General features: G+C 41.9%; 3 protein-coding genes across 4 annotated transcripts; all 3 read right to left on the bottom strand.

Moving 5' to 3' along the window:
- On the bottom strand, positions 1-4,396 carry stard14 (START domain containing 14). The gene is made up of 6 exons (XM_080502720.1): positions 4,034-4,396; positions 3,815-3,962; positions 2,946-3,049; positions 2,653-2,770; positions 2,519-2,571; positions 1-1,167 (listed from the first exon to the last, which is right to left on the bottom strand). Exons 1-6 carry the CDS (start codon positions 4,205-4,207, stop codon positions 961-963), a joined length of 804 nt encoding a protein of 267 aa, XP_080358846.1. The 5' UTR covers positions 4,208-4,396; the 3' UTR covers positions 1-960.
- A 3,448-nt stretch (positions 4,397-7,844) lies between these two features.
- rab41 (RAB41, member RAS oncogene family) lies at positions 7,845-16,649 on the bottom strand. Of its 2 annotated transcripts, none has more exons than XM_080502736.1 (8): positions 16,509-16,649; positions 15,262-15,320; positions 14,502-14,555; positions 13,777-13,882; positions 12,749-12,860; positions 12,161-12,254; positions 10,366-10,432; positions 7,845-9,554 (listed from the first exon to the last, which is right to left on the bottom strand). In XM_080502736.1, the coding sequence occupies exons 1-8, from the start codon at positions 16,585-16,587 to the stop codon at positions 9,490-9,492; spliced, it is 636 nt and encodes a 211-aa protein (XP_080358862.1). In that variant the 5' UTR covers positions 16,588-16,649; the 3' UTR covers positions 7,845-9,489. The 2 variants fall into 2 exon arrangements, with proteins under 2 accessions (XP_080358862.1, XP_080358861.1); XM_080502735.1 differs by lacking the exon at positions 13,777-13,882 and adding an exon at positions 13,166-13,271.
- Positions 16,650-17,967: 1,318 nt separating this feature from the next.
- arr3b (arrestin 3b, retinal (X-arrestin)) lies at positions 17,968-22,091 on the bottom strand (the record flags this gene model as incomplete). The annotated part of the gene is made up of 16 exons (XM_080502410.1): positions 17,968-18,086; positions 18,493-18,520; positions 18,793-18,846; positions 18,943-18,966; positions 19,057-19,134; positions 19,288-19,425; positions 19,667-19,739; positions 19,865-19,949; positions 20,042-20,177; positions 20,288-20,364; positions 20,450-20,509; positions 20,597-20,790; positions 20,892-20,936; positions 21,027-21,087; positions 21,253-21,283; positions 22,084-22,091. The coding sequence occupies 15 exons, from the start codon at positions 22,089-22,091 to the stop codon at positions 18,508-18,510; spliced, it is 1,077 nt and encodes a 358-aa protein (XP_080358536.1). The 3' UTR covers positions 17,968-18,086; positions 18,493-18,507.

The following is a 22,091-nucleotide window of genomic DNA, read 5'->3' as shown; positions in this document are numbered from 1 at the left end:
TTTCTAAAGCACGTCAACCTTGTGCTGTTTATTTAAAAAGTTAAGACTGTGCAACATTCTTTAAAAAAAGAAATTAAGATGAAAGAGGAGAAAAAAACAAACAAACAGGACTGCATGTCAAGGGCCTGTTCTCCACCAAGACTTCATTCATCTGAACTTACAGTAACTTCAAATAAATACATTAAATAAACATGTCTATTCAAATTCCTCAGATAAAGTGGTATTAATCAGGCACTTTATATTCTTTAAAAAAAAAAAGTTCTCTTTGTGAGGTGATGTAAATTTAACATTTTACAGTGCATAATAGGAAACCTTCATAAAGTCGACTTTCACAACACATTGGAGAAGATTGCGCTCTAAATGTGACAAATCAAGTGAACTTGTGGTCTGCAAAAAAAAAAAAAGTCTAACATCCAAAGCTGCTACACACACACCCAACCATAACCTTTTACCAAAGAAGGTGTCACGTTCATCTAGTGTTTTAACTGTGACCCCAAAAATAAAAAACAAAAAAAACCTTTATGGGTGTCTGAACAAGCTCTAAAAGATGAAAAGATTGGTTAAAACATTTTCAAACACGGCGTTGGACATCCTTCTAATCAGCAGACACCATTTCCCCAGCTTTCTGTTCACAGTCACTTAAACAAAAGGTTTGAGGACAAAAAAACCTCATATCTGTTCACTTTAAACTTTTTTTTTTTTTTTTTTTAACTCAGCTGCATGTAAAAAACGCCCCAAACAGACGTCCCGTCGTAAAGGCTGACGGCGCTCGCTGAAGAAACAGTTTTAGCTCTAGTTCAACAAAGGACTGAGGTGAATGGCAACTTGATCCGTGCTCATTTCTATTTGGTAAACACTTCATATATTCTTGCTCATCCTACAGAATCGGGAGGATCGATGGGGTGGCGGGGTCTTGTCGAGTATTTTCAGTCCGCCCCCCAATCTTTCCCGCCTCAAGCTTCAGCTGCTGTCTTCGCCGTTCTGAGCGTCCACTATGGACGTCTCGTCCACGTGCTCCAGTTCGTCTGCCCTCTGCACCGACAGCTCGCCGGGCTCCATCATGGGCAGCTTGCTCTGCTCGGGGTGCAGCCACGGCTTGTAGGCGGGCGAGTTCTGCTGCTTCCACTCCGGGTAGGCCTTACCGGCCGTGTGCACGCGGACCATCACCTGGAGGGGCAGGAGGCCAGACCACATCATTACACAATCGGGGAGGGGGGGGGGGGGGGGGGGTGACACACCTTCATCCTCCTCAAAGCAATAAAAGCACAGATAAGGCAGCACAAAGCAAAACGGATTATTAGAGCAGGCTGGCTCATGGGCGACAGGGAAGACTCAAGACTAACAGCTGCCTGACTCAGTCCACACACACACACACACACACACACACACACACACACACACACACACACACACACACACACACACACACACACACACACACACACACACACACACACACACACACACACACACACACACACACACACACACACACACACACACACACACACACACACAATACCTAACCTGACTTAAAGCTTGTGTGAGATAAATATTGTTCATTTGAGACCATCTGTGCCGATAATCGGTTACAGAGGAACCAAAGGTCGTAAACTTTGTCCTCTCCGAGATAGGCAATGTTTGAACTGCTTGCTCCCCCCCATGGAGACGTTTTGATACATTTAAAGTTTATTTCATTTTAATGTAATCAGTGACAATAAACTCTGTGTAGAATTGTTGGTTTTCTTTATCTGGTTGATAAAAATGTAAAGCTAGATTTAAAGTTGTAGTAGTGTTTGTCTCCTGCTCTCGCTATAGAGTTAAAAAAAATTTTTATAATAAAAGGCCTGCATCATGGCTGCATTTTCTATGTTTACTTCTAGAATATGTCAATGTGTCTGCTTTGGAGGCAGGAATCTTCCAGAAGCAGTTCTCTCTCCCTCTCACACACGCGCACGCACACGCGCGCACACACACACACACACACACACACACACACACACACACACACACACACACACACACACACACACACACACACACACACACACACACACACACACACACACACACACACACACACACACACACACACACACACACACACACACACACACACACACACACACACACACACACACACACACACAGATACAGTTTGCTCTAAATAGCTTCAATCTGCAGAAGATATGAAAACCTGGGAAACGAGTTCTTCCAGGAGAGCGAGCAAGCTGAGATGCTCCTTTGTCTGCAGCCCTACCAGGACAGGCCCGGTAAATTGAGTTACTATGGTTACCATTGTCCGTTAAGACACATGAAACTCTCACTCCCTCGTGTACGCACACACACCTCTTGCGCAATTCTTCAATCGCTTCATGGACACCCACCCACCCACCCTGTCAGATGCGCAGACACTCCATCCATGTAATGTCACCGTTTTTAAATATGAGGTGGTTTTTTTTTTTTGTTGTTTAAAAAAAACACAAAAAAAACAAACCAAGATTTTGGATTCACGTACTTTAGGAGCGAGGACTTGGGATGCTTTGTTGATCGCCCACTTGGGAAGAGAACCTAAGGAAAACGCACACAAAGTCTTTAAGAAGCCGTCGAAATGTGGAGAAATCATGAACAAACGTTGGGAGGGCGTCTCACCCATCGGGTCGGCCTGCGACAGATACGTGAAAAGACAACTGTTCGGTCCCGTGGACTGGATGTAATAACCGGTCAAGATGGAAATGGCCCTCACGTTGGCTTTGTTCGGTGGAAATTTCTACGACGGGATGCATAAAAAAAACACATTTATAAAGAAAAAAAACAAAAACAATACTACCTCAAGCAGTTTTTGCCACGTGAGCTCGTCACAGTGGACGAGGAGATATTTGCACACGAAAACATGAAGACAAAAGATGCCACGTGTGCTGCAGGGTGTAGAGGAGGCGGTGTACCGGGTGTTTGACTGAGAAGTTCAGGATGAGGTATTCATCATCTCTCACGCGCCACGAACGCAGAGTCACTACATCCCTGTTCTTTATTGGCGGCGGACATTTCCCTGCAGAGAAGGAGAGGTTTAATAAAAGAAAGAAAAGAAAAGAAAACAGAAATGACTTGGATCTGTTTTTTTTATTCTGGCACAACCTGGCAGTGCAACACTGTTGTGGCAATAAAGACACGGGTGTAACAAGAAGCCACGGAATCCGTAACCGCAAAGGATCAACAGGACAAACACTCACTTCTGCGTGTGGCATTGTAAACAAAGGACCATGTACACAAACTATAGAGGAATTCGGTTTGGATCGCTTGTGTTTCACTGCGACTAAAATATAACCACGTTGCTTGCATACTCGTGCCCAAGTGTAATTCACATAACTTAACCAAAACTTTTAAAATCTATGAGACTGAACTAAATACATGCACAATTTCAACTAATACTGAACTTTTTCATCTTTCAGCCAAAAAGAATAATAACTCAGTGTGTGTTCACAACTTGCACTTTATCATTATTTGCTTTGATCGTTTATACAGACAGTTTTGACTAAATACTGTTAAAGAACAGGTAAGAAATAGCTTGAGTCGCTTATGAGGAAAGAACTTAATTATTTTTAAACGTTATTGTGAACACATTAAGCAATTCAATCCCCCCCCCCAGCTCTTTCCCATCACACTGCAAAAGTTGATTTAAAATGCGTAAAACGCACATTTGTTCTTAATCCTACCACTCATCATGATATTAACCTATATTAAAAGAGAGTGTGTGTGTGTGTGTGAATGTGCGCGTTTGTTACAGTGTGACGCGCGTGCGCACGAGAGTCCTCACATGAGTAGTAGCCGACGTCAGCGTTATCCGAGAGGCGCGCGATGTCAAAGCTCTCGTTCATGGCGGAGTCCCACGTCTTCCTGTACTCCCCGTCGTGAAGCACGTCGTACATGGTGGCGGCGGACACGTCGTCTATCGTTATTTTGCACTGCGACACAAACAAAAGGCGCAGTCAGACGCCAACCGATCACCTGGATCATTCCCGTCCGCGCGTCTCACCTTGATCTTGTGGATCTTGGGCTGTTGCTTCTTCTTCTTCCCCGGGTTCACCTCGACCCACACCTGTTTCCCCAGCGTGTCATATTTGTTCACCCAGTTCTCGCTTGATGAACACTGTCCCACGAAGTCCGCAAAGTCCGCGTCAGTGGGGATGATACTCGCGCGCTGAGACATCGTCGCTACTTTATTCCCCCTAAAAAAACGGGCGCGTGAGACCCTTTATATAAATGTATATATCCTCGCGCCAGATCCAGAGCCTGTGTTAGTTTTGTCGAGCCTCCGGAGACACGGTTATATGGGTTGCTGGTCACCAATCAAGTCGAGCAGGATTTTTTTTTTTTTTTTTTGACTTGAAAGTCTTGAGACGTCCCTTCGACGAGCTCCTCTGCATGCGTAATAGCGCGTCCTGCATCCAGGTGTGCGTAAGAGGAACACCTACGGCCACGCCCCCCGGAAGTGAAGGAAGCCCTCGCCTTCACAGGTCATGTTTTTTTTGCTTTGAGTTTCAGGAATACACACGATTTACAGGGATTTGGGAACAAAGTTGACCAGGCTGAACAGTCAGGGGCGTGGGCAGGTGAGAATTACTCAGTGTGAACACAATCAGACTGCAGGGGTACAATAAGACACCAGAAATGTTTGAAGCATACATAAAAATATTAACCAAAACATTTTGACCTTTTTTTTTCTTTTTCTTCTGCCAAAACAACCCTGACCTGTCAAGTACGTGGCCCCTGTGCTAATACTGGCCTGTGAGGGGGGAAAGGTGTAAATAAAAGCAAATGTTTAATAGAAATAACTGCTGATCCTTGTTTTTTTCATTTTTTTTCATTTTTGCTGAGGTTTGCATTGTTACGGTTATAGTAGCAGGTTTAAGACAAGTGGGAGACCCAGAACTGAACAAAGAATACCTGCAATGCAGCAGTGATGAACAGCAAAACAACTTATTCAAGCAGCATTTAAAGTTTCAGTTACGTTGCAGTATTGAAGTGATCATGGCTGTTATTCACGTCACCACATACAATTTCCCAGGGAGGAATAATAAAGTATAATTGATTAGTTTAATTAGATGTTATTACAGAAGAGTTATCTTGATTTAGAAAAACAAACATGGACAACACATTTAAATATGTTTGATGATATTCATAAGATTCAAACCTGGTGTGCAATTTAACTTTGCAAAGAACATCAAAAGACCATAATAATCTTGAGTTTCAAAGATTTTTCTTTACGTTTATATAGTGAAAAAATGAATGCTTTGTGCAAAAAAGTTAAAATAAAAATAGAGCTATAAATAGTTTATGCCACAGACCTGCCTCAAGTAGTATGCACAACTATATGTTTGAATTAGGTTTTATTGTAACACCGAACAACTTTTAATCAAAATGTTTCTAAACTTGTGATGATGGTAATATATATGGCTGGCTCCTCTTACGTAAAGTTATTTTTCAGATTTGCAGTGGAGAGTGATTTTTCATTTTATTTCTTCCTGCAGCAAAATTCGAACTGGAATTAATTTGTCCAGAAACTTAATGTGACGGGGGAAAAAATGACAAGACAATCCAGGCAGTTGTTCAGTTCAACGATTTAAAGTGAAAATAGACCTGATGACAGTGTGTTGTTGTCTTTCAGTCATTATACGAAGTTTGGGTCAGTGTATGGAACTTTATTCAGGATTTTTAACTGATGTCAAATGTCACTTCCTGCTTCAACTGGGACTTAAACCCCAAACCCACACGCTTAAGGTCAAGTTGTGCCTCAAAAAGACAATAGATTCATAAAACTTTCTTTTTTTTTCACTTGTTAAAGACGTCATTGTTGTTCAAAAAAATGCATTTGAGGCTGATTGTCAACTTAAAAAGAAATATATCAGCATTTGTGATTGACTGGTTCAGAGAAATCCCCCTCCTCTCAGCAAATACATAGATTTTTTTTTTTCCTTTGTCCAAACCCTTAATCAATTCTTTAAAAAAAATTATGTTCATCAGTGAGTAATAACCTCAAAGTTTAACCAAGCAGGTTTGGTTTCAGTGAGGCATTTCTGCTTCTTTACCGTTGGTTGTTTCTCTGAAACATCAGGTTATTCACCTTCAATAGTTTGTACAAAGTGACATGTACATACTCTATAATGTCCTGGCAGTTGTAGTCAAACATGCTTTTTTTTTTTTTTTGTGCAACGTCATGTTCATACTCGGCCGCTCCTCTGTTGCAATATTTCATGTCTGCGATGTTGCGTAATGAAGAGTTTCAGCTTGGTGACGTGCGACACTCACACACCTTCATCCGACTGCCTCTTTATTTTACAAAACCACCGACTCTGAGCTGCACTGATTAACAAAATATATAGGTTTTTATTCGTCCACCATAAGATTCAGTATTTTCTAATGGCAGAGATTATAATCCCTGCATTACTTTGATTTATTTACATTATAGACACTTAAAAAAAAAAAGTAGTGTGGAAAGTCTTGACCTTCATGATCTTACTTAATATTAAGTGCCTTCTAACACTATAGTTTCACGTTCAAAGCTTTCGTTATGAGAGAAACACACTGCTTAAAAAAAAATAAAGGGAACACAGAAAAAACACATCGTAGATCTCAAATAATGAAATATTGCAAAGTCTTTATTCAATATATAGTAGAGTGTGTTCAAACATAACGCACGGTGTTGGGCTGTAAGAACAGCCCCCCCTGGTGGACGTGGGCCCTCATACCACCCAGGTGAAGTCTTACAGTTTGAGCAGAAACATGCACATTAGTGGCCTGCTGGAGGTCATTCTGCAGCTCGAGCAGCTCCCTCTGTTCCTTCTTGCACAAAGGAGGAGGTTGCAGTCCTGCTGTGGGCTCGTTGCCCTCCTAAGCCCCCCCCCGGTGTCCTGGCCCGTCTCCTGCCATCACCTCCATGCTCTGGACACTGTGCAAGAGGACACAGCAAACCTTCTTGCCACAGCTCGCATTGATGTGCCATCTTGGATGAGCTGCACAACCTGAGCAACTGGTTTTGGTTGTCGACACGCCTCCTGCTCCCTCTCGGACCGAGAACACCCGCAAAATGAAAAAGTGACCAAAACATCAGCCAGGAAGGACGAGAAGAGCGTAATGGTCTGTGCTTCACCGCCTGCAGAACCACTCCTTTGCAGGAGTCGTCCTGCTAATTGCCTCTCATCTCCACATGTCTGTTTCATTTGCACAACAGGTGGAAATGATTCACAATCAGTGTTGCTTCCAAACTGGACAGGTTGATTTCACACCAGTGTGGTATACTTGTTGAGGTGTTCCCTTTGTTTTGTTTGAGCAGTGGAGTTGCTATGATCCAGCAACAGGTTGGAGGGCAACTGAGTATATATATAAAAAAAAACGTTTTCCAATCAATTTAAACTTCAGTAACTAAATACCCTTTAGTTACTGTATTAATTCCAGAAGCCTCGTTTTTTTTTGATGGCTTATGATCAAAAAATAAATTTTTCCTTTAGTTTCAGATAGGTGCATTAATGAATGACAAACTGTCGATTAAGTTGCAATCCGATGTGATGATTGTTGCGTCACAAAGATACACACGCGTCAAAAACGGATGAAAGCCGTTAACGTTTTGGTGAAATATCTTTATTTTATTCCATGTGATAGGCCTACACTTGTGTTTCATTAACTCTCCTTTTTATACATATGATAGTAATAGTACATTATTCACACAAACGTTGCTAAACACGAGTAGACATCATATTTCAAATGGACAGACACGATTCAGAAGAGCACAAAGCCGAGTATTTAGTCAGTGACGAGTATTAGAAGAGCTGCTCATGTTAAAATGATGATTCGCTGATGTATTTAAATACTTAAAATGTCCAGATCCAGTTTAAAACGCTGACATTTCCAAAAAACAAGCGACAGCAAATGACCAGTGTCTTTTGTTGTGCTATGGCTAGTTAGTCGGTTTGTGTGTGTGTGTGTGTGCGTGTGAATGTGTGTGTGTGTGGAGAAGGTGCAGCTGTAAACCGAGCTAATGACTACACAGGAGAAAACATCACCGGGCCTAAATGTCGCCTTCGGGTGCAGCAGACACGCAAACAATAAATAAAATAAACTTTTAGACATGCCTGTCAGCGTCTACTTTTGGTCAAGCGAATGTTATTTGTGTGTCCCGAGTTACAAAATAAATAAATGCATAAAAACCAACAGTCCCACGCAGGCAATAGCAATACAGCAACTAACTTCTCTGCGTTGTTTTTTTTTTGTTGTTTGCTCACAGCAAGGGTGTTAGTAAAGCATCAGCTGTATCTGAGGACGTCTATCTACCAGCATCTACAAAACAACTAGTGAAGCCATGAACCGGTCAGCAGGCTTCGTCTGTAATTTTTATTTTTTTATTTTTTACAATATTGTGGCTTGATTCAGTGCACAACGTCGGTGAACAAACAAGCAAGGCATCTGTGTTCTTATCCATAGAAATCCTGAATGGTGAGCATGCTGCATGGCCAACACAACACAAACGGTGGATGAGGCGGTTCTCGTCCTATCGTCATAGCGACCAAAGTGACAACTCTGCATCGATGTGGGGAAAAACTCAACACTGACTTTTTTTTCTTCTTTCTTTCTTTTTCCTCCACGAGAGCTGGTTAGTAGCTGAAATCTCCTCCTCAGACATGTTAGTACGCGTGAAGCTAATTTAACATCAGAAAGACGGTTGCGATAGTTAAAATGCACACGAAGCCATTCTAGTGAATTTGAGATTTAAACACCCCCCCTCCCCTCCCCTCCTGTAAGTTTGCAGCAGTTTTAAATATGTTCTGAAATCATTTGAATTAACATGGCTGTATTTAAATAGTTCCACTGGTCCCATGAAACATGTTGATTTAAGGTTGAAGTGGTAATCTGATGAGTAGCAATGGTGTGAATTCACTGGTGTTATCCTGCGTCTACTTCCTCAAAATAAGACAAAAGTAAAAAAAAAACAAATATTGGTGAGAGATACAATAGTTCCAGGCAAAGTTTTCACTCGAAATAAAAAAATGGAAAAAAAACAACAAAAAGGGCAGAAAACTCAACCTCACAGAGTCATTTAAATAATCCCAAGCAAGTTTTACTTTACAACAACAGTAACAGCACTAAGATTCAGAACTGTGCAAGAACTCAAGAGCGGTTAGCTAAGTCAGTCTGCAGTCCTATATAATGCCATGCAACTGTAAGAAAAATCTGAACATATCGTTTAACTTATTCCTTATTTTAAATGTTTACTTTTGACCCCCTCCCCCAGATAATCTGTTTCAATACAGTAATGCACATCCACACGGTTACTCTGAAAAGTCACTGAGTTGAGAAGGTGGGGGGGCAAAAAGACAGGTCATCCGTTCCCGCTGGCGGCCTGCCAAGGGTGGAGAAAGTGGCCACTGAGAGACAAGCTGTTGGTGGTGGTGGTGGTGGGGGGGTGGGGGGGCAGCCCGGGTGTGGGGGTGAGGTGTACTAGCAGGAGCAGCTGCTCTCGGTTACAGTCATCTCTGGCTGCTTCTCCAGTTTGATGTCGATCACTGAGAGAAAGTCGGTTAAGCGAGAATGAATTGCAGTTTTCACTTCAGTATTTCCTGAGCCGCCGTCTTAACGCTCATGATTTCAGCGCCTATGAAGGCTGATGTCGTGCAAACAGAAAGACTTCAGCATTGACGCCGGTGCCTTCACCCTCTCATGCATCCAGCATGTTGGAATGAGGGTTTGGATATTAATGCACCAGAGGGCACCGCCTTAAATGAACAGACAAGAGCTCTTTCTGACAAGGCTATGGCACCTATTTGCTTCCAATCACAACACTGCCCCTCCTGGTTGCTGACAGTACTGCAGTGTTTGTTCCATGAGTGCAAGCTTCCACCAGACTGAAAAGTAATTGTGTGTACATGCATGTATGGTTGGGCAACTTGCTGGAAACATTCACTTTTTTCCTAAATGTGTCTCAAATGTTGATTTCATTAAAAAAAAAAAAAGTTTCATGTAAATTGGGCACAAATTTGACCTTTGTGACGACAGTCCCACCTGTCATGTTGCATTTTATTCAAATTCCACATCACTGAAGTGAGACGGCCTCACAATTCTGTGCTGGACGTCATGAGACACGTCTCGTTTAACCAATTGTTGAAACTCTGCAGCCACGAAAGGCTTTAGTAGATTGGGAAGCTCCGGCTCAAATTTCAAAATCATCTTCTCTTTGTAAGCGGCGATTCCACAACTTCAATACGTGCCGACAGAAATTGGACGTGGCTTTACCGTTTCTCTCAGCGCAGCGAGAAGACGTTCGTTAACAGCTCGATGATAATGCAGACAAACGTGTTCCACGACTAAAAAGGATACTGTCCTCTTTGCTTTTCTCTGGTGTGCTATCCATCCCAGGCAACGCTGCAGCGACACGCCGGAACAGCTACGGCAGGAAGTAAGAGGAATTAATCACACACAAGTTTCACGTAAGCACAAAGCGGCCAAACAGAGGTTGGATGATACGACTACAACCGTGTGTTACGGTCTGAAAACAGATTTTGCCAAAATGTGAAACTCTTTCTGGTAATTCAACTGACAAGACATCATTCGTTCCTCAAAAAGTACAGCAGAACAATAACTTTTCATGTTAGAGATTATAGCTTAGTAACATCAGTCAGAAACACTGATGTACAATCAAAGAAATCATCACATCACCCAGCCAGTCTGTCTGAGGACAGCAAGTGATCACGTTCGTCACATTTACAGGCGCGTCTCAAAAAACGAGAATGTAACTGAAAAGTTAATTTTTCTTGTTAATTTCTGCATTGATCAAAATATATTTAAATATTTCAGTTAATAATGTGAATTGTAGCCTCATGATAGGTTACAAGGGCTTTCCAGGCACAAAATATTTGAAACCGACTGCAGACTTCAAAACTAAAATGATCAAATATTTCCGTTTACTTGCAGTACATCTAAAATATACATAACCTCAGTTTGAGAGTCACCAGCAAATAAAGGGCCCTATGATCGCCACAGATCAGAAAAGGATGGAAACTCTAAAAATGGATCATAAATGAGGAAGCAAAACACTGAAAACATCGCTGTGTGAGTAACAGCGGGATTTCTTTTCTCTCCATAGTGGCTTAACCAGATGAACAAGAAAACAGTGTGTTGACATCAAGTGGTCTTGTGTGAGTCGCTGGTTTAGAAGAGCAGCTGGAGCTTGCTATGTTTGCAAAAAATAAATTAATTAATTAATTAAACGGCCACAAAAATATCCTTCATGTAGCTCAAGCCACTAAAAAAAAACTGCCTGGTTTAGAGCAGCAAAACATTCAATTATGAGCAATAATTCAACGTGTCGGTAGGTTGAGAGGCGTCATGCAAGAAGTCGACCGGGAAACACTTTTGTCTACAGAAAATGTTTGCAGGAGTAGAAGCGGAGCAGATAGGGGAGCGTGAAACCAGACTAAAATATAGTTTAAATATTCTGCCCCCTGGTGTCCAAAATATGTAAGAAAAACCCTTCGTATTCTGCAGTCCAGCTCAACTGCACTGCAAACCAAGACTTTAAAAAAAGAACTTAAACCGATGCATTTGCAGTAAATTTAGTGCAGACTGGAGGGTGGATGAGCCGAGCTGCCCTGAGAAAACAGAGTCGCTACCTGTTTGACATTGTAGCCAGTCTTTGCGCTGGTTTCAATGAACATGACATTCAGTTCCTTAGCTCTCTGCTCGCCCTCCTCCGTGGTGATCTGTCTGCTCCAGTAAAAGCAGAAAGGGATGGACGAACAGACAGATATGGAAAGAAACATCGCGGGGGAAAAAAAAAAAAAAAAAAAAAGGGCAGGCAAAGAGAGAAAGGGAGGGAAAATGGAGAGAGAGAGAGAGAAACAAAGAGCTCAACACAGAATCGTTTTGGGTTAAAAAGAGAGGTTAGTTTATCACACGGACGGACGGAGACGAAAGGAGAGAAGCTGCTGTTGCCAAGTGAAGACGAAGCAGCAGGGAAATATCGACTCCACGGCGTCCCCATTCACTCAACAGCCACACCGATTTATAGGAAGAACCAACGTGACCCGGGTGCTACAGGTAGACCGCCCTGACCTACGGGGCCGCGGTGGAAACAAGACGTCAGTGTTAAGACCTGCTGTTGCTGAACACCAACCTGTTTGACGTTATAGCCAGCCTTGGCGCTGGTCTCTATGTACATCACATTGAGCTCACGAGCTTTCCTCTCTGCCGCCTCAACAGAAACTTGCCTGCCGTGGTCCCGGGGAGGGAGGGAGGGAGGGAGGGAGGGAGGTGAAAGGTGGCAAGTGGGGTGAAGCGTGGTGTGGAGGGAAAGCACAAAAACAAAAAAAAAACAAAAAATTGAAAATGGCATGAGGAGAACATATCAAGGAAGGGGACCAAACAAAAAAAAAAGTAAGATGAAGGAAACAAATGCAGAACAGAAATGTGATCAAATCATAAGAGGAGATTTATAAATTAAAAATCCATAAATCACTAATAAAAAAAAAAAAAGAGGCTGGAGTATGCAACATACCAAGAAATGATAAAAGTCAAAACTGGATGAGATGCTCTCAAGGGAAGAAAACATGGGACTCCAGGCTTTGGCAGTTTATAAACTACACAACTTAAAGCTAAACATGTTGGACAATTAACGTTTGCAGTTCATTTACCAGTACTGGTCACAGAGAATTATCGTAAAATCCTTATTATGGTCTTTCACACTCATCACACAACCATGTACCTTTTATCTGCTAAGTCTGTTTTGTTCCCCACGAGCATGATAATCACGTCGCTCCCTCTCTCTGTTCTAACATCGTCAATCCACTTTGAGGTTTGCTGGAATGAATTAAGATCTGCAAACAAAAAAAAAAAAGCACAAAGTTACTGTACGAATCAGCCGTGGCGCATCCCAAAAAAAGCCATGAAACATGTTGTTATGTTAGCTACAGTTAAGTGAGCATCGGCTGGTGTTACTCTTCATGAAAGAAGGCAGAAGATCTCATGTCAAGTCACAGCTTTTAGTCAGAAGGCAGATCCAGAAATGAGGCTTCGAGACAGAAATACTAATAGAGAACTTGAAGGTTATTAGCAGAGCAGACCGTTTTCTATGCATCGCTCTAATCCCCTACACAAAGGTTAGTGTACAGCCCTGACTCACTGGTGATGTCATAAACAACCACAGCAATGGTAGAGTCACGGATGTAGCTGGGAATTAGGCTACGAAAACGCTCCTGTCCAGCAGTGTCCCAGAGCTGGAGCCGGACCTGAAGATTGGGAGGTGGGAGAAGAAGAGGACAAAGAGATGGGAGATAAAGGGAGGCAGAAGGGAGAACAAGGAACACGGAGAATAGGACAGACATAAAAAGAACTGCAAAGCCAAGCAGCAAAAGGTGAAAATGGATTTTGATGGCGGGATGGAGGGGGGGGGGGGGGGCAATCATTCCAATGCAGAAAGCGCAGAGATGCAAGTCAGACGTGAGGAAGGAGACCCTGCTGAATCGTGATTAAGGCAAAGACTTGTGTGCCCATGAAGTGACATCGGGAGATCCTGTTATTCTTTCCATCAGCCTCTAGATGTAACAGCATGTACGTAGCACAGACTCTCCCCGGACACTTGCCAATAAATGCATCGCAGCTGATGCAAACAGGCTGGAATACTCTTTATTTATCCCGTTCAATGGGGGTTAGTCCGGCTAGTAGATGCTGGATTTTCTCCTCCACACACTTGAGTGAAGGACAAGGAGGAGAGGCATAAGCCATGATACCTACTGGCTATGTCATAAACCACCACAGCGGCGGCTGAGTCGCGGATGTAACTGGGGATGAGGCTGCGGAAACGCTCCTGTCCGGCCGTGTCCCAGAGCTGCAGCCGAATCTGTGGCCAGCCACGGAATCAATGTGGGCAAAGGAAGGAGGGAGTGTGGAGGAGGAGGAGGAGGGGTGGGGGCATGTCATGATCCAGCCAGGGGATGGAAGGAAAACAAAACTTTGAAATGGTAAAGGCAACTAAAAACGTGGTCACAAAGTTCAACAAAATGAAGAGCAAAATCTAAAACAATCTAAAAACACAAATAATGAGCCCGTTTACATGAACGCAAAAATCCGATAACTGGGAAGAATCGGACGAGTGGAATTACAAGATCTGATGTTCACATCGTCGAACAACTTCAGTCTATTATCGGATTTCGTATCAACGCATCAACATCCCATTATTTAGAACACCTTGTTTGTTTCCTCAACAGGAGTTATAGTCTCATCATTAGCACCGTTAAATTAATCTTCTCTCCGATTTTCTGCTGTTGCCGTTTGAGATTCTACCGTTTCACTTCGACTCCAGTATTGGCCAATGAGCAGATTTCAATGTGCTTGTAAACGGGCTCAACATGAAACAAAGCAAGGAAAATAAATGATGGCAGCTAAATAAACAGCAGCTTTTCTTGCACTTTACTAATGACAGTGATGAGGATAGTAAAATTGAAGTATGCAGGACTTACCGTGCGGTCTTCTAAGTACATGGTTTTTGACAAGAAGTCAATACCAATTGTTGCCTGCAAGACAATCATGGCAATTACTTTTATGCAGTAAATTGACTAAAGAAATGCAAAAAAACTATATTAAAACTATATTAAATAGCAATGCTGTAATATATCTTAACTACGATCAAACTTGTATTAAGGTCAGTTCAGCAATACAATTATCATATATATATCTGAGAATCATAGGAACTTGAATTGACACGTTCTGTTAATATCAACATATCACTGAAATCTATTTAATGTGATATGTATTATTTCATAGTATCACTGAAAACCTGAAGTCATGATGCACTCTCACTACGCTATTGGAACTGGAATATCTGGATTTGATAGAGAGTAAAGATGTTATTCATACACATGCTTAACAAGTTAACTATGCTATTGTTCATGTGCTGCAGGGTTCTGTCATAAATTCCATTGGGTGTACAAAACAGGGTTGATTACATTTTTAACTAGAACATAATAAGGCTCATCCAGCGTAAGGTGACTGAAAGAAGATGTCAAACACATTTTAGTTCAGGGGCCACATAATCAGCTTCATCTCCAATGGGATGGACCAGTAAAATAGTGCCATAATAGCCTTTACATTTAAACTTTAAAGTTTTTCTTTGTCGTGGTGCAGAGTAAGTATGATGAAAATTTCCATAAAATACAAAACTACTACAACCGACACCTTCACATCGGCACATCCTTCCAGAGCTGTGATTTATGCATTTACCTGGTAAGTATTGTCGAAACTGTCATACATAAACCTGGTGATCAGTGAAGTCTTCCCAACTGTACAGAGAAACAAAAACAAACAGTTCAGTGAGTTGTTTTTTTTTTTGTTTTGTTTTGTTTTCCTATTAAAGTGGACCTTCAAACACACGTTCGATGGAGTCGATCAAACCCCAAACATGTCCTACATTGACAGTGTGGTAAAGTCCTGGACGGTGTCTGACGTGAGGACAAGAGAGCCTCACTGACATCACGCCCAGTGAGTAACCCGCCGAGCTGTGATGCAGTGTGGACCCAGGGACCCACGCGCTGAGCTGGCAGTATGGGTGGAGCCACAAGATGTGGCGAAACCAACACCGGCCGACTCCCGATTCTTGATGCAAGACGGTTGCTGTCGTGACCGTGCATCCCGACCACCCCTTAAAAAATGCTTCAAAAAAATAAAAAATAAAATAAAAAAAATGTCCTGTCAGAGGAGGTAAAGTGGGAGGAGGGGTGAGAGAGGAGCGGGCCACCGGGTGTGTGAATCACCGGCCGACGTGGCTCTGCGGGATGCTGCCGCAGGAAGCTAACAGCTCAAGTTAAAGCACACTGTCCCCGGCAAATAACGACAGATCAACGTCGTTGCCCCGAAATGAGCCATTCTGCTTTGAGTGCAGAGGTTTGCAGGGAACTTTAGTTTGCGCAGGAAAAAAATAAGGCTTAATGCAACGAATGAGCGTCAATGACAGCGAGTGTGTATTGACGCTAGCTCAAAGTAATGTGCTAGCTACGCTACAGGGATCGTGATGATGATGATGAGGATGATGATGATGCATCGCCCACCAGCGCCCAGAATAGCTCCGTCATGCGTTGCTTTGAATGAGCAACAATACAATCTGGGATTAATTCTCAGATGTGACGGACTCTTGCGGATGATTTGGCTCCAGCAACGTTATCCAGACCGAGGTGTGTGGCTAGCTTAGCCGACGGCGGCTACTCAATGACATCATCTCTTGCGTGAAATACTAGAAAGCCTGAAGTATTTTTTCCCCCTATTTGCGTCCACTCCTTTTCCACAATGGAATGATAAAATTCTACCTCGCTTCGACGCTGTTCAATCCTGGCCGCTTTATAACTTCCCCACATCGTCCACTCGCTCGCTAGGCTACTAAGCTAACGTGACCACTTCTTGTAACATTTCCCCACAAACGAGCGTTCAGGAAAAAAACAAAACAGCCGCGTTCGGGCTCGCCGTGCCCAGCTTACCGCTCTGCTCGCCGAGAAATACGAGCTTGAACTTTCGTAGAGGGTTGCCAAACTCTCCGCCGCCTGTCGTGGTTGACATTTTGACCAGGGATAAAAGGGGCTAACTAGCCGACCGTGCTAATGATGTGATGTCTAGACCTGAGCGGACTCTGCGCGAGCAGCGAGCGAGCGAGCGAGCCGCCTATTGTTTTCTCCAGCTTCAGCGGCTAAACAGCGACCCCCAGCGGCGGCCGCGCGGGGCAACGCGGTGCGCACAACGCCTCGCACAGCTGATAGGTGCTGAAGTACAGTGCAGGTACTGGCTCCTGGAGGGGGAAAACATTTATACAAAGACCAACAAATAAAATTAATACATTATTTCTGTACTTTGCTTCACTGCAGTGAACATGAGAGTAGATTAAATAGAGTTTAATTCAATGCTTTTTTGAAATCCTATTGTTGTTAGGCTGCATTTTATATTAATCTCAGGGAAAAGAGGTATCTGGTATATTTCAAATCGCTTCCAACATTACCATGCAAGACAGTAAAATAGTGTCACTGTTATTATCGTTTGCAAAAGTGAAACATTCCTGTATGGATGGAACTCGGTGATACACCAGTACATGACGGATGTGATTCTTCAGCTCTAAAATGACTGTGCATAAAAAAAATAAAACCCAACATGATTCTGTTTTGCAAATCAATGTATAAATCCCAGAAATCAATTGATCAATTTATACTATACTATACTATACTATACTATACTATACTATACTGTACTGTACTATACTATACTTTTTCCAGAACTTCTTCAAGGTCGGATGTAATGTGTGTGGGTTCCTTTCAGGAAAAAGAAAGAAAAACTTGAGTAAAAGAAACAGGAGAAGCAGATGGACAGTGGTTTGTGACGTGAGTCACCATTTTGGGACGGATTGGGAAACTGAAAGCCGCATCAATGTGTACAAAAAAAAATACAAAATTATATAGTGCCAACAGCTGTATGATGGATCGGCAAAGAGACTCATCATAACAGATGATTGGTTAACTAATTTGTTTATGTGACGTAGCGTCAAATACATTTCAGACAAAATTAAAAGATTCAACATGAATACATTGAAAGAAACCAAGACAGCTGAGTATTCGAAGGGAATTGGTGTTTATTCATCTCACTTGTCTACACAGAGTGACACAAATTGTGTATTTTGGTGACATTGAGTTGATTGTTGCACTGTGATTCCTCATTGCTCTAATGACACAACAAAACAAAGTAAGAATGGATTCAACTGTGCAGAACGGTCTTCTCTCTCATGTATGGGACAGCTTCTTTGACATGTGTACCGTACATGCTTTATTCTGTATGATGTTATGATGCCATTTAGAGAAATGTCACAAAGAGTTTGGACTCTTGCAGTGCTCGAGTTCCTGTAGTGACTTAGAATAAACATGTACACATATTGAGAAAACAAGACCACTGTAATAACTCTATGACACTTTGTGCTTCTCTTCATGAGTTCCTTAATGTTCTGTGATCTTCACCAGGGACGTCATTTGTCTTCCTGGTTGTCTCATCCCTCCATGGGCTCAATTGTGATGTCAGCCCTGCACATGGAAGTGGGAAAACAGGCCAGATTGTGATCCGGTTGCAATACAAAGGTAATATTTTTTAAAATAAAAATAAAATTGTGATTAAAACAAGACATGATGACCACTACGTTTTTCTTTTTGCACAATATGGGTAATATACGTTTGATACTTCACAATATCCCATATTTGCAAGCATGCTGCTTTTGGATGCTACTGGGGACAAAACAAACGGTGTACTCATTCAAGGGCCGTGAGTTCAATAATTAAATGAAAAGTTGCCATTTGGGAGTAATTAAAAATGACATTTCTTAATATGTATTTTTGATCAAATAGTTATAGACTTGTTCAAATATATTTTTTTCTCTTTAAAAGACAGAAACCCTTGAAGGAGTGAACCTGACTAAAAGTGAGTTGACCTCACCTGAATATGAGGCATTTAGTCCAACTTGCTGTGGTTTTATCAAAGCCACAATTTGCACATGGAGAGAAATATAGGCAGCATGTCAGAAACATCGCTCACACACATAGAAGATTACAAGGCTTGCTATGAAGTCTATCATTAACTTATACTTACACTTCTGCTCCACGTGGGGCATTGGCGTGCAATTATTGGGAAAAAAGGGAGGACATGGCATAAAAGATCATGAATTATAGATCAGGCACAAGAAAGAGTGAATAATCTCAGGAGGCTTTTCTCGCAGAATTACACGGATTGTTGCACTCACCCGCAGGTTTTGGGGACATCAGAGTCAGAGGAAGCTCCACAGTGACATCGCTGGGAATAATTTAAAAAGTTTATAGATTAGAATTAGAAATCTTTGTATTGTTCTCACAAAAAAATGACACAAAAGAAAAAAAAATTGAGATTTACCTTCCTGTGAGGCCACCCAACAGGCTTCGGAGTGAAAAAAACCAAACTCCATTAATTAGTTGCTGTTTCACCAAACATTTAGGCATTAAGAATTTAATATATTTTTTGACTTACCCGCCACTGGACACCAACAGATTGACCTTGACTTTGTAAGAAACAATGATTCCCTGCATCTCCTTATCTCCTTGACTCCTGTGAGGACAAGAATAGTTTATCTTTCATACGTGACGATTTGTCCTAAGATCCCATAAGTGGATCACACAATGTGTAGTCGCGTCACCGCCACCCAGTAAGAGGATGAAACCCCTCCAGCCGAACGCTAAGCCCCCGAGGGGGACGTCTTACAGAGTCGTGGACGCGAGGTGGGTGTCCTCGTCTTTTAGCCGCCCGTCCACAGCGAGACCTCGCTTCTCCTTGTTGTTGGCCAGCAGTGGGGTGAAGTCAAACGTCTTCTCAAATGTGGAGTTGGCATTCACCGTCTCTCTGTGTAAAGTAGTGGAAAACACCCATGACGAAACCGTAACACACAGTCAAACGGACGGAAAGCCAGTTTTTTGCAGCAATAGTTGTATAAATGCCCCCCAGACATAAAGATATTGAGTTATGCAGACATACTTTACAGGATGTATTTTGCCATATTGGGCACTTTCGAAATTAAGTGGCTAGAAATGGAAGAGAATCTGGTCCTGCTGGTCAGACTCAATTAAAGCGGTGGAAGCCTTACCCGTACTCCGTGGAGAAGACGTCCTTGGCGTACGTGTCAGATGAATAAAGGGCCACATTTGTTACCTGTTCAACTAAAAGCAGAAAAATAGCTCATGTCAGGTGAGGCGTCTAAAGCATCCAACTATATTATCAATTTGTTGAGTCTTTTCATGGTAATACAATATAAAAAAAAACCCACAAAATTATTTTAGTTTACCTGAAACTTTGATTTTCTTTACAGTTTTGTTGGTTTCGTTGTTGATTTTTACGTTGATTTTCATGGGATCGCCATGGTAATAAATCTAAAGATAGAAATGATGTATTTTAGCTGATTTAGTGGTAATAAGTAATAATAATACTAGATACTACTACCACTTTGGAGGCAACTGTTCACCTCCTTTTCCAGTGAGGCCTCCAGATGAACTGGCTTGTCGGTCATCATGAACTGCTTGGACACCTCAGCCTTGGGTCCCGGCTTGTTGTTTGCAGGTGCGAACTGTATTTTCCGGATCATCAGACGGCATGTATCCCTAAAGAAAGGAGTTTTAAAAAAAAAAGAAAAAAAGTGGGATTTAAGAATCAGTGAAGTGAAAATGTACAGGAGAGAGTGGCAAAAAACTTTGGGACCAGTCACACGTACTTCTTTTCAATGACTTCATCTGCGTTGTCTACGCTGTTGGCAATGTATGCTTTCACCTCGAAGTCCACACCACAGGCCTGCGACACAGCAACATGCAGCTACCTGAGAGTCTGTCCAGCATTTATTGTAAAGTGAAAATGTGGAGAAGTATTGTTGTACTACCTTGCCAGCGTCATTTGGGCCTGGCTGTAAGGAGACTGAGCATGGGAGATCTGTTGGCATCTAAAACATCAAAACACAAGCATGTGAATGAGAAATAAACTCATGTTGGTTTGATGTTCCATAAACACTGAGATTATATTTCCTCACCTGGAAGGAGAAGGGGACTCCTTGCTCACCAACTTTCTTCATGAGAGATTCTTGCATTGGCGTTTTAGCTGCATTATCTCCTGTTGATGGATACAGCTGAACGCGCTTTATCCAAATGTCTCTCCTGAAGGACAGCCCAATGACATCCAGGTCATCACTTCCATAGCGGAAGGCACAAGCAAGGTAGACAAACACTACAATGGAGAAAAAAAAAGAAAAAAAAAGACAAGTCAGTTTGTGCTGTTTAAATTCTGGATTTCATTTTTTTGGCTGACGGTGTGTTAAACAACACTACCTTTTCTGCCATTGAGCCCAGAGGGGTCCACTTTCACAACTCCATCTGTAAATAATCGACAAAGTCAGTCAGCAAACAGTCTCATACACCTCTGAGACTCACATACATGCACATTGTAAGCGCTGTACCACGCACCTACTACTTCCACTGAGTCCACATTGTCCACAAAGTCTCTTTTCCCCAAGTAGAGGGCAATCTGAAGGGAAAAAAACAAACAGAAAAGAGGAAAAGGGTTAGTCCTCCACTAAGGTTACAAGAAGTTAGAAGCTATTTTGGGAAGTTGGAACACTAACATACAAATTGCACTCCTCCCTAAGCCAAAGGGGAGTCCTATAATGAGTATATTGCAGAGGCCACTTACATGTCCGTTCCCACTGGTCTTCTTGAATACTCTGAAAAGACAGAGCGGAGGAAATGGCACAATCAATTCACAATTATTGCACATTTCAAATCACTGTAATTCTGGACCAAGTCCAAACAACCAATTTCCCCATGATGTATTTCCTTTTAAATGTCTTTTTCAGTTGTCATATTCTATGTTTGTGTACACCTACTCTACAACATGCCACAAATACATGACATGATTTGGTAAATTTAATCATCTGAATAACCATGTATAAAATAATAAAAGCTAAATCTTTAATCGGTATGTTTTGCGGCTGATAGACACTATGTGTGTCATATGTCAAAAGCACCAGTGTTCCTTGCAAATGGCAAACACAAGGAAGTAATCCTCAATGATGCTTGTGGAGTAATCCTGTTAAAACTTTTCCTTAATCGTTTAACCCCGTCTTTTGAGATCAGATTCACACACTCCATGGAGGATTTATTTGAAAAACCACGTGAGTAAACAGTGGAAGACTGAAGACTTCACTGAGATGTTGAGTTATAATTACATTTTTGCTTGCATATCATCCCTTTTATTTCTGCTGAATAAATCAAGTAAGCACAAAAGAATAAAAAAAAAAAAGTTCTATTGAAATCATGCTGATCAGCTTACATTATTCTGCGACAAAACAACCTTTTAAAGAGGACTCAGTCATTGTTGCAGCCAAAATAAATACATTTGCTAAATGATTTGCTGTGTTTTTCTTACATTACACAGATGGAATGACATATTTAAACAATTTCAGTCTGAACCACTGAATGACTCAGGACTGTCCCTGTGGTAGCAAACAGTTGGAATACTCACTTCGACAT

This window comes from Blennius ocellaris, assembly GCF_963422515.1.
Source record: "Blennius ocellaris genome assembly, chromosome: 9".
Taxonomy (NCBI): domain Eukaryota; kingdom Metazoa; phylum Chordata; class Actinopteri; order Blenniiformes; family Blenniidae; genus Blennius; species Blennius ocellaris.
Note: the sequence above shows the minus strand (reverse complement) of the source record. Positions and strands in the feature narration are given on the sequence as shown.

Coding starts and splice junctions, on each gene's coding strand:
- stard14 (XM_080502720.1), bottom strand. CDS start 4,207: ATGTCTCAGCGCGCGAGTATCATCCCCACTGACGCGGACTTTGCGGAC. Junction 2,572..2,652: donor GTCGCAGGCCGACCCGATGG/GTGAGACGCCCT, acceptor CGTTTTCCTTAG/GTTCTCTTCCCAAGTGGGCG. Junction 1,168..2,518: donor CCCAAGTCCTCGCTCCTAAA/GTACGTGAATCC, acceptor CTGCCCCTCCAG/GTGATGGTCCGCGTGCACAC.
- rab41 (XM_080502736.1), bottom strand. CDS start 16,587: ATGTCAACCACGACAGGCGGCGGAGAGTTTGGCAACCCTCTACGAAAG. Junction 15,321..16,508: donor ATTTCTCGGCGAGCAGAGCG/GTAAGCTGGGCA, acceptor TTCTCTGTACAG/TTGGGAAGACTTCACTGATC. Junction 14,556..15,261: donor GTTTCGACAATACTTACCAG/GTAAATGCATAA, acceptor ATTGTCTTGCAG/GCAACAATTGGTATTGACTT.